Genomic DNA, 12,594 nt, shown 5'->3' on the forward strand with positions numbered 1-12,594 from the left:
AAAGACTGTTCGAGCTGACTCTGAAGAGACGGAAATCTACGGGAGACGAGAGATGCAATGCGATCTGTCGCGCTAATAAACAAACGCACGTGTGTGTTGTATCAGTCTGCACGGGGGAGTGCACATGCCTATCCGTCTCATATGTATTTAATCATCTCTAAAATACGCCTCTCCACAGATCTGACCAGTAACTTTACTTCCGATCCTCCTTACTCCTCCACCTTGCGCAGTGTAAAACCTGGAGTACATTTTAGATGCCGAAGATGAGATTAGCGAATTCAGCAAATACTCCAGCTCCTGTCTCTTAATGGGCGTGCGGATTTCACTGCAGCATGGGTGAGGGAGGGAGGAGAGAGGGGGAAGAAACGGAGGAGAGAGTTAGGACGGGAGTGAGGGAGGGAGAAGAGGTGTGGCGATGCGGAGATACACAGGCCACAAAGATAAATCAAGGTCACCACGCATGTTGGCGATATTACCTCCAGCCAATAACTTCTTTATTGCTTTTCTGAGACCTTCCCGGTGTTCCTCATAAATCTCAAACGCTATTCTCATCCCTATAGAAATACGCGATGAGGCCCAGGAATTAGACTTAGGCCCGAGCTGCTTGTAGTAAAGGGCTGACAGTGAGTAAAGATAAGTAATAGCGTCGTGTACAGATAACAAAAGCGGCGGTTTCAAGACTCTCGACTCGATATTACCTGCAGATGGAGACAGATGGGCAGATGGAGACAAGTGCAGAAAAACACAGGAATACAAAATAAAGGTACTATCGTTTTGTGAGATTTTATATGTCACAATGTGGTTTCTGCATTAAAAACGACACAACACACAAACAACACACATGGATTTGAGTTTTGATCCATGTTTCCGCATTTCAGTATTCTAGCAGATTACGTTTGTCTACCTCTACAGAGTTTCAAACGCTTGGTTCCACCTTGTGATGTCACAGAAAAGGCTCTTCCGAGGGACTAAACGCAAAAATAAACTGTAAAATGGTGTTCTAGAGGCATTTTTTTTACTGTCCTAAATCCGTTTTTGCGCAAGCTAGGTCAGATGGCGGCTTCGTGGTGTAAAACGAGTGTGTGCTGCCACCTGTGGTTAAACAATGTCACTGCATTTGAAGAGGCCTGTGATGATAATACGCTGTCATTAGTTTCCCTTTGCTCATTATGTTGGATTTCCACAAAGCTTAATCACTTTTTGGGGGGCCAAAAGCAGTGGTAATACAGTTCATTGTGTCAACATGTGCTACTGTCACGTTCAGGACTATGAAAACACAAACGCTTTTTATAGAAGCACTACCAGGTTTCATGTAATTAAGTAAAATCAGTTTTAAAAGCATCTATTAAAGTGAAAAGAAGTCCATTGTGCGCCACTTGCATCAAATTATAGATGCACAAAGTGTACCGTTTATGTTGTTAGCTTCACTGTGACAGAAAAACTCGCAGATTAGAACTATATATCACACAAAAGCACAATACGTGCAGAATTTAGTGTTGTTTGTGTGCTCTTATTATGGTTCTGTGAAGAAAGAAAAAAATGCATAGAACTAGGACACTTTGCTCTATTTCATACAGTAAACATGAAATATACTTATTTAAAGCCTCCAGAAAAATAATTTAGAATGTCTGTGTCATCATCAGGACCAAATATATAACTTTAAAGTAAACACAGTTACTAAAAGTTCCATTACCTCCAGCTGTGTGAAGATTTTCTTGATGTGGCGGTAGCATCCCTCTGCGATGACCATGTCTTCCTCGTACGTGCGGCCCTTGAACACAGGCTGGGGAGCGTTGGAGAAAAACTTGTGGAATGGGAAATGTTCTGCCACAGCCTCCACCTCCACCGTTTTACCCTGCTTTGGCTTCACTTTGCTCTGGTACTGCTCCCAGCGAGAGATCACCTAGGAGACATGGGAGTTACACCGGTCAAGCACGACAGTAAAACGTATGAAGTAACAAATGAGATTTATCAGCACTTGGAGAAATGTGTGGTCACTGGGCTTCTTCTGATGATCTCAGGACTTTTAGAACTGGTTTAAACCACATTTTAGTCCTTGCTCAGAACTGGTTTTGCCAAGCTTTGGGCACCATATCCATGATTATTAAATATGATCCAATCCCGTTTTTTAAAATCAGCATCTGATCGGCCCCTTTAGCTCTCTCAGGATCAAAGTGGGACATTCATATTATGGGCAGGGATGATAACACTATTTGGTTTTTCAACTATCGTGATTATGATATCATATTTTATCCCATTAAGATTATGGATTTTGCCCTTTGTTAACATTATGGTTCCTAAGTAACAGTTGTGGAATTACCCATAGCAATGCCACATCTGGTGCTCATGTCCAACCAGGAAGTAACATTATAAACCTAAGTTTCGGAGTCAGGAATGCCAACTTGCAATTGAAAAAGGTTGAAGAACACTGGTCTAACTTGCTCCGTGTGAATATTATAAGGCTATAGAACTATAAATTAAGATTTAAATTTAAATGCAATATACGCTGAAACATAAAGCACCATGTTGCTTACTCGATAATTCAGAAAGTTTGATTTCACATACCTTTTTTCCCGGATTATAATCACACCTTTTTTCATAGTTTTGTCCGGGTGCGACTTATACTTATACTTATATACTTATACTCCAGAGCGACTTCTGTGATATTTTTTTGTTATTTTCACACTTGCAACCGCATTTCATACTCCAGTGCAACTTCTATGTTGCACTGGAGTATGAGTTAAGTTTTTTTTCTTCTCCATTATGCATTTTTTGGCTGGTGCGAAATTTCCATTTCAGGACCCCTAAAATAACCATAAAACCGACCCGTGACCCCCACAGTAACAAAATGGACGTCTGGAATAATTTCAAATGGTAAGTATTTTAAAATTTTATTTAGCAAATAAAAATAAAATTAAATTTTAGTTTATAATGTTATCCGACACTATTTCAATAAAACCTACTGTTTTCAATTAAAAAAAAAATAGATGTACCGGTAATACAGTGTCAACATTTTAGAATCATGAAATCATCTCGCAATGATACTTTGCAACCCCCACGTTGGGAACCACTGTATTGGACAATGTGACTGAAAGTGACTGAAGAATTCCACTGATGTTCGGTCAATAATTGTGGCAAATTTTTAAACCAATATTAACTTTCCTTTAAGACTAGTTTACAATCATTCCACATTGTGCATCGTGATGACAAAATACTTATGTTATGCCCATGAGGCTTAAGGCAAAACGCATAACAATATGACCTTTATCAGCAGCAGCTGGTGTTTTATTCTAAGCCTATAATTCCACAAATAACACCTATATTTTGCACAGAGCGAGATGACACTAGTTTGCCACAGAGGTGCTCCTGCCGTGCACCTAATAACCCAGCTCCAGACAAACAGCAGGGCAGCCGGTGCTATAAATACAGCCAAGGAAAACAGCAGCATTCTATAGTCTGCTGGAGGGCCCGGCGTAATGACTTGTTAAGTATCTGTCGGAATGACCAATTTAGACCACCACCGAAACATAAAGCATTTCCTCCGGCCCATCTGATTAGAGCAATGGAAGAATTTATCACCCACTAAACAGGGAGGGTTATTGACTGTGGAATTCAATAGCACGGCTCCTGAAGGTTTTACTCATTAGATTTGAGCTGGGCATGGCAGTAATGTCTCCATTTTCATTTAACAAACACACTTCAGATAACAATTTGAGGAATCAGGACGTCAGGTGTTTTTGAATATAGTCGTGTGATTAATCGAAAAATATTTTTTTTGCTGTAGTCATTTTCATGCAATAAAGTCAAATTGATTAAGCCCCAGTACAGATGTATTGTAAAAGCAGCTTAGGTTCAAAATTAATCTTTTGTGTTGTCCATTGTCCAAAGAGCAGCTCTGTTCTCGAAACCAATGCATTTATTATTATCACAGTTAAAGTTTCACAATATAATGAACCAGTCCTCACGTGTACGAGCTCAGATCACTCAGAGGCTGAATATGAAAAATATGAGCGTGGAACGGAGGAGAAAAGCACGACTCAGCTCAGATCCAAAGTCACCACGGAGAAAAATAAAGGTGAGCGGAGTAAAAAGGTGAGCGGAGTAAAAAGGTGAGCAGAGTAAAATGGGCCAAATATGTCTGCAAACTACCACAGAACACTGGAAAACGCCACGCCAGACCATCCCCTTTAAACATACTCCTGCACTTACAATAATGCTTCACTTCAGTATAGAAAACACATTACTTTCCAGCAGCAGCACTCGCTAAACCGGGATTTAGTGTTAGCGCGTCATCTACAGGAAACGGCAGGGATTACCTGTGCGGGGGCGAGCTAATGTAAGCACGCAGTTGTAATCATTGTAATTTGACTTTAAAAATGCTCCGAACGCGTCATGATTTATGGACAACACAGGAGACCTCAGAATCAAAAAGGCAATTAATCGCGATAGATCATATATTAAAAGCGTGATTTGTTCTTTAGCGATTGACAGCAAGTAACAGCAGGTTTTTTATGTACAGGTATCTGTAAAAACTTCATTGTCCCGTCACAGAAGAATTTTAATCAAAACACTTTAAATCATCAATGATCTGCTCAGGCTTTTAGCTAGAGGGCCGTCTTCCCGTTTTTTGGATCTCGACATGTGGACGGACATTTTCAGTAAAAGCATGTGTTCTGAAGTTCAGACATCGGAGGACTATTTCTTGTGTCAAATGGCTCATTAAGCATCTGTGTCATTTATGCTCATGAAAAACATATTAAAAGCATTTTAAAAGAAAAAAATCTTATCGAAAAAAATAAAAAATACGCTTAAAAAATGAGGCATTAACTTGCTGAATAAATGACTGAAGCTAAACGCTGTTTCTAAATGATACACAGATAATGGAGGAAATGTTGAAGATTCACATTTCTTCACATAACATAGCACTGCTCTTTATGTCTTTGTTTTTGCCTGGCCTTTATGAAGCTGGGGAATGCATGGGTCTAATTGTGTGTGGATGTAGTGTCCCTGCGGCTCAAGGCTACAGTGATAATGAGGATGCAGGCCTGAACTGTGTCAGGGTGAGGGGCGGGGGAGGAGGAGCGGGTGAGGAGCGAGTGAGGAGTGGGGGAGGAGCGAGTGAGGAGTGGGGGAGGAGCGAGTGAGAAGTGGGGGAGGAGCGAGTGAGGAGTGGGGGAGGAGCGAGTGAGGAGCGGGTGAGGAGCAAGTGAGGATCGAGTGAGGATCGAGTGAGGAGCGGGTGAGGATCAAGTGAGGAGCAAGTGAGGATCGAGTGAGGATCGAGTGAGTGAGGAGTGAGTGAGTGAGGAGGAAGTGAGGAGCGAGTGAGGAGCGGGTGAGGATCGAGTGAGTGAGGAGTGAGTGAGGATCGAGTGAGGATCGAGTGAGGAGCGGGTGAGGAGCGAGTGAGGATCGAGTGAGGAGCGGGTGAGGATCAAGTGAGGAGCAAGTGAGGATCGAGTGAGGAGCGGGTGAGGATCAAGTGAGGAGCAAGTGAGGATCGAGTGAGGATCGAGTGAGTGAGGAGTGAGTGAGTGAGGAGGAAGTGAGGAGCGAGTGAGGAGCGGGTGAGGATCGAGTGAGTGAGGAGTGAGTGAGGATCGAGTGAGGATCGAGTGAGGAGCGGGTGAGGAGCGAGTGAGGATCGAGTGAGGAGCGGGTGAGGATCAAGTGAGGAGCAAGTGAGGATCGAGTGAGGAGCGGGTGAGGATCAAGTGAGGAGCAAGTGAGGATCGAGTGAGGATCGAGTGAGTGAGGAGTGAGTGAGTGAGGAGGAAGTGAGGAGCGAGTGAGGAGCGGGTGAGGATCGAGTGAGTGAGGAGTGAGTGAGGAGCGAGTGAGGAGTAAGTGAGGAGCGAGTGAGGAGCGAGTGAGGAGCGAGTGAGTGAGGAGTGAGTGAGGAGCGAGTGAGGAGTAAGTGAGGAGCGAGTGAGGAGCGAGTGAGGAGCGAGTGAGGAGCGGGTAAGGAGCGGGTGAGGATCGAGTGAGTAGCGAGTGAGTAGCGAGTGAGGATCGAGTGAGGAGCGAGTGAGTAGCGAGTGAGGATCGAGTGTGGAGCGAGTGTGGAGCGAGTGAGGCGCGAGTGTGGAGCGAGTGTGGAGCGAGTGTGGAGCGAGTGTGGAGCGAGTGTGGAGCGAGTGAGGAGCGAGTGAGGAGCGAGTGAGGAGCTAGTGTGGAGCGAGTGTGGAGCGAGTGAGGCGCGAGTGTGGAGCGAGTGTGGAGCGAGTGTGGAGCGAGTGAGGAGCGAGTGTGGAGCGAGTGTGGAGCGAGTGAGGAGCGAGTGAGGAGCTAGTGTGGAGCGAGTGTGGAGCGAGTGAGGCGCGAGTGTGGAGCGAGTGTGGAGCGAGTGTGGAGCGAGTGAGGAGCGAGTGTGGAGCGAGTGTGGAGCGAGTGAGGAGCGAGTGAGGAGCGAGTGAGGAGCTAGTGTGGAGCGAGTGTGGAGCGAGTGTGGAGCGAGTGTGGAGCGAGTGTGGAGCGAGTGTGGAGCGAGTGTGGAGCGAGTGAGGAGCGAGTGTGGAGCGAGTGTAGAGCGAGTGTGGAGCGAGTGTGGAGCGAGTGTGGAGCGAGTGAGGCGCGAGTGTGGAGCGAGTGTGGAGCGAGTGTGGAGCGAGTGTGGAGCGAGTGTGGAGCGAGTGTGGAGCGAGTGTGGAGCGAGTGAGGAGCGAGTGAGGAGCGAGTGTGGAGCGAGTGTGGAGCGAGTGAGGAGCGAGTGAGGAGCGAGTGAGGAGCGAGTGTGGAGCGAGTGAGGATCGAGTGTGGAGCGAGTGTGGAGCGAGTGTGGAGCGAGTGTGGAGCGAGTGTGGAGCGAGTGTGGAGCGAGTGAGGAGCGAGTGAGGAGCGAGTGTGGAGCGAGTGAGGAGCGAGTGAGGAGCGAGTGTGGAGCGAGTGTGGAGCGAGTGAGGAGCGAGTGAGGAGCGAGTGTGGAGCGAGTGAGGATCGAGTGTGGAGCGAGTGTGGAGCGAGTGAGGAGCGAGTGTGGAGCGAGTGTGGAGCGAGTGTGGAGCGAGTGAGGAGCGAGTGAGGAGCGAGTGAGGAGCGAGTGTGGAGCGAGTGTGGAGCGAGTGAGGAGCGAGTGTGGAGCGAGTGTGGAGCGAGTGTGGAGCGAGTGAGGAGCGAGTGTGGAGCGAGTGTGGAGCGAGTGAGGAGCGAGTGTGGAGCGAGTGTGGAGCGAGTGTGGAGCGAGTGAGGCGCGAGTGTGGAGCGAGTGTGGAGCGAGTGTGGAGCGAGTGTGGAGCGAGTGTGGAGCGAGTGAGGAGCGAGTGAGGAGCGAGTGTGGAGCGAGTGTGGAGCGAGTGTGGAGCGAGTGAGGAGCGAGTGTGGAGCGAGTGAGGAGCAAATAAGATAATGCCACTCATCCACACGTCCGAGCTTTGCACACAAATGAAAGAATTCTGGTTTGAAGCCGATTTCATAGTTTCTTTTTTTCCTACTACTACAACTACTATTACTTACTCCTGCAGAGCTAAGCACCAATTACATAGAGTCTTTGTGATCATGTTTGACCAGTTTCCAGCCAAACAATTGCACCAAAGTCTTGTAAGATGTAAACAAATAGATATATTAATAAAAACTTAACACTTGGAACACCTCTAAACTAGATACTAGCAAGATTTAAGAAAAAAATACAAATTGTGATTTTTGCGAATATTGCCACTGTGTATACTGTATAAAACATAAGACTCAGCTCATTACCTTGTAGCGGTCAAATAAATAAATAGAATAGTAATAATAATTTAGTTTTTTGCAGAAAACGCTGAACAATTTTGGAAAAACATGTCATTTTTCTAAACCGCATTGCGATTATGATTGAATTCATGCTCAATTGTCGTAAAATCTCAATTGGAAAAGTATTTGAAGAATCCTGTTTGTAGCGGTCTAAAGTACAAGGTCAGCAGCTTTTATATAGAGTAAGTCCAGGTCATTTGTTGTTAGCAAAGGGAATTAAGCTAAATAATTGCAGCCTTTGCAATTTGATTTTCACACCTACTCAAATTCTGATTTTGATTCGATTGTTATACAGTGCAGCCCTAGAACAGATATATCGCAGTGTCAAACAAAAACAACACTACATTTAAATCCAATTCCTGATTTGTGACTTCATATTTACATGTTTACAATCTCTTAAGGCAGAAAAGACTCCTTTGTGTTTACCTGGTATAGGTAGAAGTGTCCCGCGGTCTCACAGGTGTAGGACACGTCTCCAGGGACGTCCAGGCTCTCCTGCAGGCGGCCCACCTCCCCCAGGAGCTCCAGTCGCCGGGCTAACACGTAGTTCACCCTCCCATACCTGCACCAGACAACGGAACACACATTTAGGGTGGCACCATTTGGGGGAAATATCTAATTGCAATTTTCGATTTATACCACGTTTTTCGAATGTAAAACGACAACAATGGATTTGGATACCTGTGGAATGTACTTTTAGCTGCAGCGGAAAAAACAGTGGAGTTGGATGACAAGGACTGGACTAAAATAATAAATAAAATAATAAAAAAGGGAAGACAATCTGTTGCACTGAATTTGAAAAAGGATGAATTCGCGGGACATTGGAACAAACGGGACTATTTCACTTTCATCATTGACTTTGAGGACCAGGAGTGCCACGGAAAAGCGGATATAAATACATTAAATACAATTTAGTTCAGTTATTTCATGAAAATTATTTGCAAATAAATGTATAAAATGTTTATACTCTTATAAGAGAGCTTATTTTTCTTAATAAAATAAAATCCCATTTACTTACTTCCACAGGATAGGGCTAATAAACTATTATTTTAACAGTTAGAGAATATTTTGTCCAACTAATAGTACTACTATTGTGCACTGAGACTTTGAACACATTATCAAGCAAAGGCAGGTTCAAATATAGCGACTGAAGACATCGAAATAAAAATGTAGTGTATTACTGTAAATTAGAAAATGGGTTATACTTTTCTGACACTGTCATTGTTATAAAATGTCTTTTCACATGTGTTGTAGAGTCTGTATGGTCCAGATTACAATCATTAAAAAAGGACCATAGTATTGCTTATTCGACTAGCCACGGTTAGCCCATTCGTTGTTGCAGCCCTAATACAGGACCATCAAACAACAAACTTCAGAATAAGCCAAGTTGAACAGTTACAACATGGTTCAGAGCTCATACGAGATCATTTACCTTAAGCATCCCCTCCCACAGCGCACCTCATACATACTACATCCTTCACAGCTGGCAGCACTGCTTAATATCCACAAATGAACTGTGCTGTAATATTGATCTAGTCCTCGTTCTGCGATTCTTCACTTAAATAAATCTATTTCTCCTTCTCCTTACACCGATTCCCACAGAACATCCATACGGAGGAGCTAAATGAGGCTTCCGTGCACAGGTCGCCCACGCTTCAGGTTATCACAGGCCAACGCTCTTCCAGAGGTCAAGTCTATTTTTAGAAGCATCTCCCCTGGCACGCGGCTTTAGGACCTCTAACTTTGGCTGGTCCACCTTGGGTTTTTTAATACTTGGTTGGGTCCTTGGCTTTCCAAAATATTTCTGTGAATACATTTTGGCTCTTGCCTGAAATGACATTACTCTTTAAAAGTCCTCCGTGCTGATGCCGCCTACACCGAAAATGCTCATTAAAATGGAACGAACCAGGAACACGGTGAGGGCTGGAAATGTGTTAATAGGTGCAGTTGTTACAGGACCAATATTCGGAGGTATTTGTATTGTGATTTTGTGAAAAAACATTCTTTGCTGTGACACATCTCATGTTTAAGAACTCATTTCAAATTATTTATTAAAGGGAAAATTTGCTAAATACATATTAGCCCAAGTACATGGATGGGAGCTGGAATGTTGGAGGGGGAATGTTGTTAGGCAAGACACTTCACCCACAATGCCTAGTAAAGCGCTTTGAAGGTGGAAAAGCACTATATAAATACACTATAATAATAATAATAATAACACATTTCTGGAGCCGAATTACATATTTGGAAATCCAGTGTGTTCAGATCCAATCAGTAGTGAAGTTGTAGAAGGTACATGCCCGTTCCCGCCCACACTGCTCTTTTCTAAGGGGCGGGCACTTAACGAGCCATGCTAGCTGTCAATCAAACCTGTTGTTAACGTGAACTGAACAGGACGCCTAAGAACCGAAGCACCTGATCTGTCAGTTATCATTGTCCACATCTTGATTTACAAAGTCGATAGCGAAAGAAAAACACCAGGATAAGTATGGATGTAGAACTTTTTATAACGAAGTCTGACAGCAGCGTGAATGGGAACCGGTCAGCAGGCGAGCTACGTCAACTCCTATATACAGTCTATGGTTCACATATGTCAGTATAAATGTGACTATAAAGAGTTCTGCAGTTTTGAACAGGAAGTCAGTGTTCTATTATTAAGTCATTTTAGAGTAATATTTATAGTTTCAATGAACATTTATCTATGTATGTTAGAGTTGAACATAAAATACCAGGTTTTCTTTTCAAGCGCTTTGTTTCTTAGACTGCAGTATAAAGAGTGTTTGTGAGGAGCACTTTTGTCAGTGTCTCTTGTTTTAAACATGCACGTTCATTAAAAGCAGCTCCTTCCTCCTCCTGCTCTCAGGGGTTCAGTAGCGTTGAGTCTGCAGGTTGTAACCAGGACGCAGACACACAGGGAACATACAAGGCTCTTTATTGCATTATTCAGAGGAGCGACATGCTGCTTCCGTGTACAGAAGGTACTTTCTACTATACATGCTGTGCACAAGACGGTAATAAGAGAACAAGTGAATGAGCCGCAGCAATAGGAAGTGTGGTTTAAAGTAACACGGCAGCATTTAAAAAGGAATACTCACAGCACTATCCCAGTGTACAGCGTATCGTCAGCTACTAAACTAATAAGCAAGTGGATACACGTTGTAACTATTATGGGTCAATATCCCCGAATTATTATTGATTGACTGATTTAATGTTAGGGCCAACATCGGACAGTAACATAGCTCATACTCCTAGAATATTTAACTTGTTGTATAAATTGCAAAAATGTGTATTACTTAAAGTAGAAGTTGAAGATAAATCGGATCTTTTTTAAATGCATTATCTTTCTGTGATGTCTTGTTTCACTATTTAGCTCATTTTCTGATTAAGTTGAAGAATAAGCAATGAAATAGTTACCTGAATAACAGCTGGAAAATGCTAATTACTCTTACAAATCATTTCAAAATACATCAAGCAGATTATCAGTATATACAAAAATGAATGAATGATTCATTTTGGGTTAACCGGTTCTATAGCAAAAAAAACCCACAGAATATGTTCTCGGTATCTCGGTTCTAAATGCGTAATGAATAAAGCTTGCAACATAATATGGTACTACCAAGAAAAAAACATGAATTAATGAACAATTTTGGGAGTAAAAAGTTACAATTCCTCTAATAATCAAAAATGACTACTTCTAAGAATATAATAATAATAATAAATAATATATAATTATGGACTATCAATTTAATTTAGACATTAGTCAAAAATACCCTATAACCTAAACTATTATCATGAAATCAAGTATATTATAAAAAAATATTTTGCAGTGTACGTCTGCTGTCAGGCTGTGTGTGTGTGTGTGTGTGTGTGCGTTAGCGTGTGTGTGTTTGTGTGTGTGTGTGCGCGTTAGCGCGTCTGTGCGTTAGCGCGTGTGTGTTTGTGTGTGTGTGTGCGCGTTAGCGCGTGTGTGCGTTAGCGCGTGTGTGTTTGTGTGTGCGTTAGCCTGTTACCAGTTATTGGCGCGGCGTTCACACCTTGTATGGTGTGAATTCAGGCGGCACTCTCAGCTTTCAGGGTTGTATTTGTTTATTTAAGATAAGATTAACTCATTTTTGCTACAATGCGTCTGTCTCCCCCCCTTCCGGTGCACCAGTCTCCCCCCTTCCGGTGCACCCGCCTCTCCCCCCCGGTGCACCCGTCCCTCCCCTCCGGTGTGCACCAGTCTCTCCCCTTCCAGTGCACCCGCCTCTCCCCCCAAGTGCACCCATCCCTCCCCTCCGGTGCACCCGTCTCCCCCGGAACCTCACCTGCTGAAGTCCTTCTCCGTCTCCAGCTCCTCCTCTCCGTGGCCCAGACGCAGGAGGTGGCGCTCGTCGATGTCCAGCGCAATGATCTTCTCGAACAGTTGGTTCAGAGCCTGTGTGCAGAGGGAGGGGCAAGACGGGGTGTGAGGGGCGGAGCAGGGTGCGAGGGGAGGAGCAGGGTGCGAGGGGAATGTTGTTACAATCCACTCAACTTTAGTCAGGCATTTTGAAATGGGCTACGCCATTGTTTACATTGAGAAACAGTGCATGTGTTTACAGATGTTTGTCTTAAACCGTGGATTGGTGTCATTTTCCAATTTTCATCAGTTAGGGTTGTTGTTAGCCCTATTTACATTTGAATTATCTAATTTAAAATGGTTATCCGTCAGTCGTAGCTTTCATTTGTATGTTTATTTTTTAGACAAAACACGTAAAATCCCATACCTGCTTTAATCACTAAACACATTACACACTAAAGTCAGTTGACCTTGATGTTTTTCTGCACTGATTTGTTTGCTCAGGTTTATTAACAGTTAAATCTTGTGTTTTCATGAAAGTTGAGCTC

General features: G+C 43.7%; 1 protein-coding gene across 2 annotated transcripts in view; it reads right to left on the reverse strand.

Annotated features, from left to right (window-relative positions):
* aqr (aquarius intron-binding spliceosomal factor) overlaps window positions 1-12,594 on the reverse strand; it is an 88,212-nt gene that overhangs the window by 36,302 nt on the left and 39,316 nt on the right. For both annotated transcript variants that reach the window (XM_072457197.1, XM_072457196.1), the window contains exons 25-27: window positions 12,033-12,142; window positions 8,152-8,287; window positions 1,694-1,903 (exon numbers count right to left, since the gene is read on the reverse strand). In XM_072457197.1, the coding sequence (XP_072313298.1) occupies window positions 1,694-1,903; window positions 8,152-8,287; window positions 12,033-12,142 (456 nt within the window). The remainder of the gene's footprint in view (window positions 1-1,693; window positions 1,904-8,151; window positions 8,288-12,032; window positions 12,143-12,594) is intronic.

Source organism: Eucyclogobius newberryi, unplaced genomic scaffold (assembly GCF_026437365.1).
Source record: "Eucyclogobius newberryi isolate DKJ021-1_F unplaced genomic scaffold, fEucNew1.0.hap1 SCAF_21, whole genome shotgun sequence".
In the NCBI taxonomy this organism is placed as follows: Eukaryota; Metazoa; Chordata; class Actinopteri; order Gobiiformes; family Gobiidae; genus Eucyclogobius; species Eucyclogobius newberryi.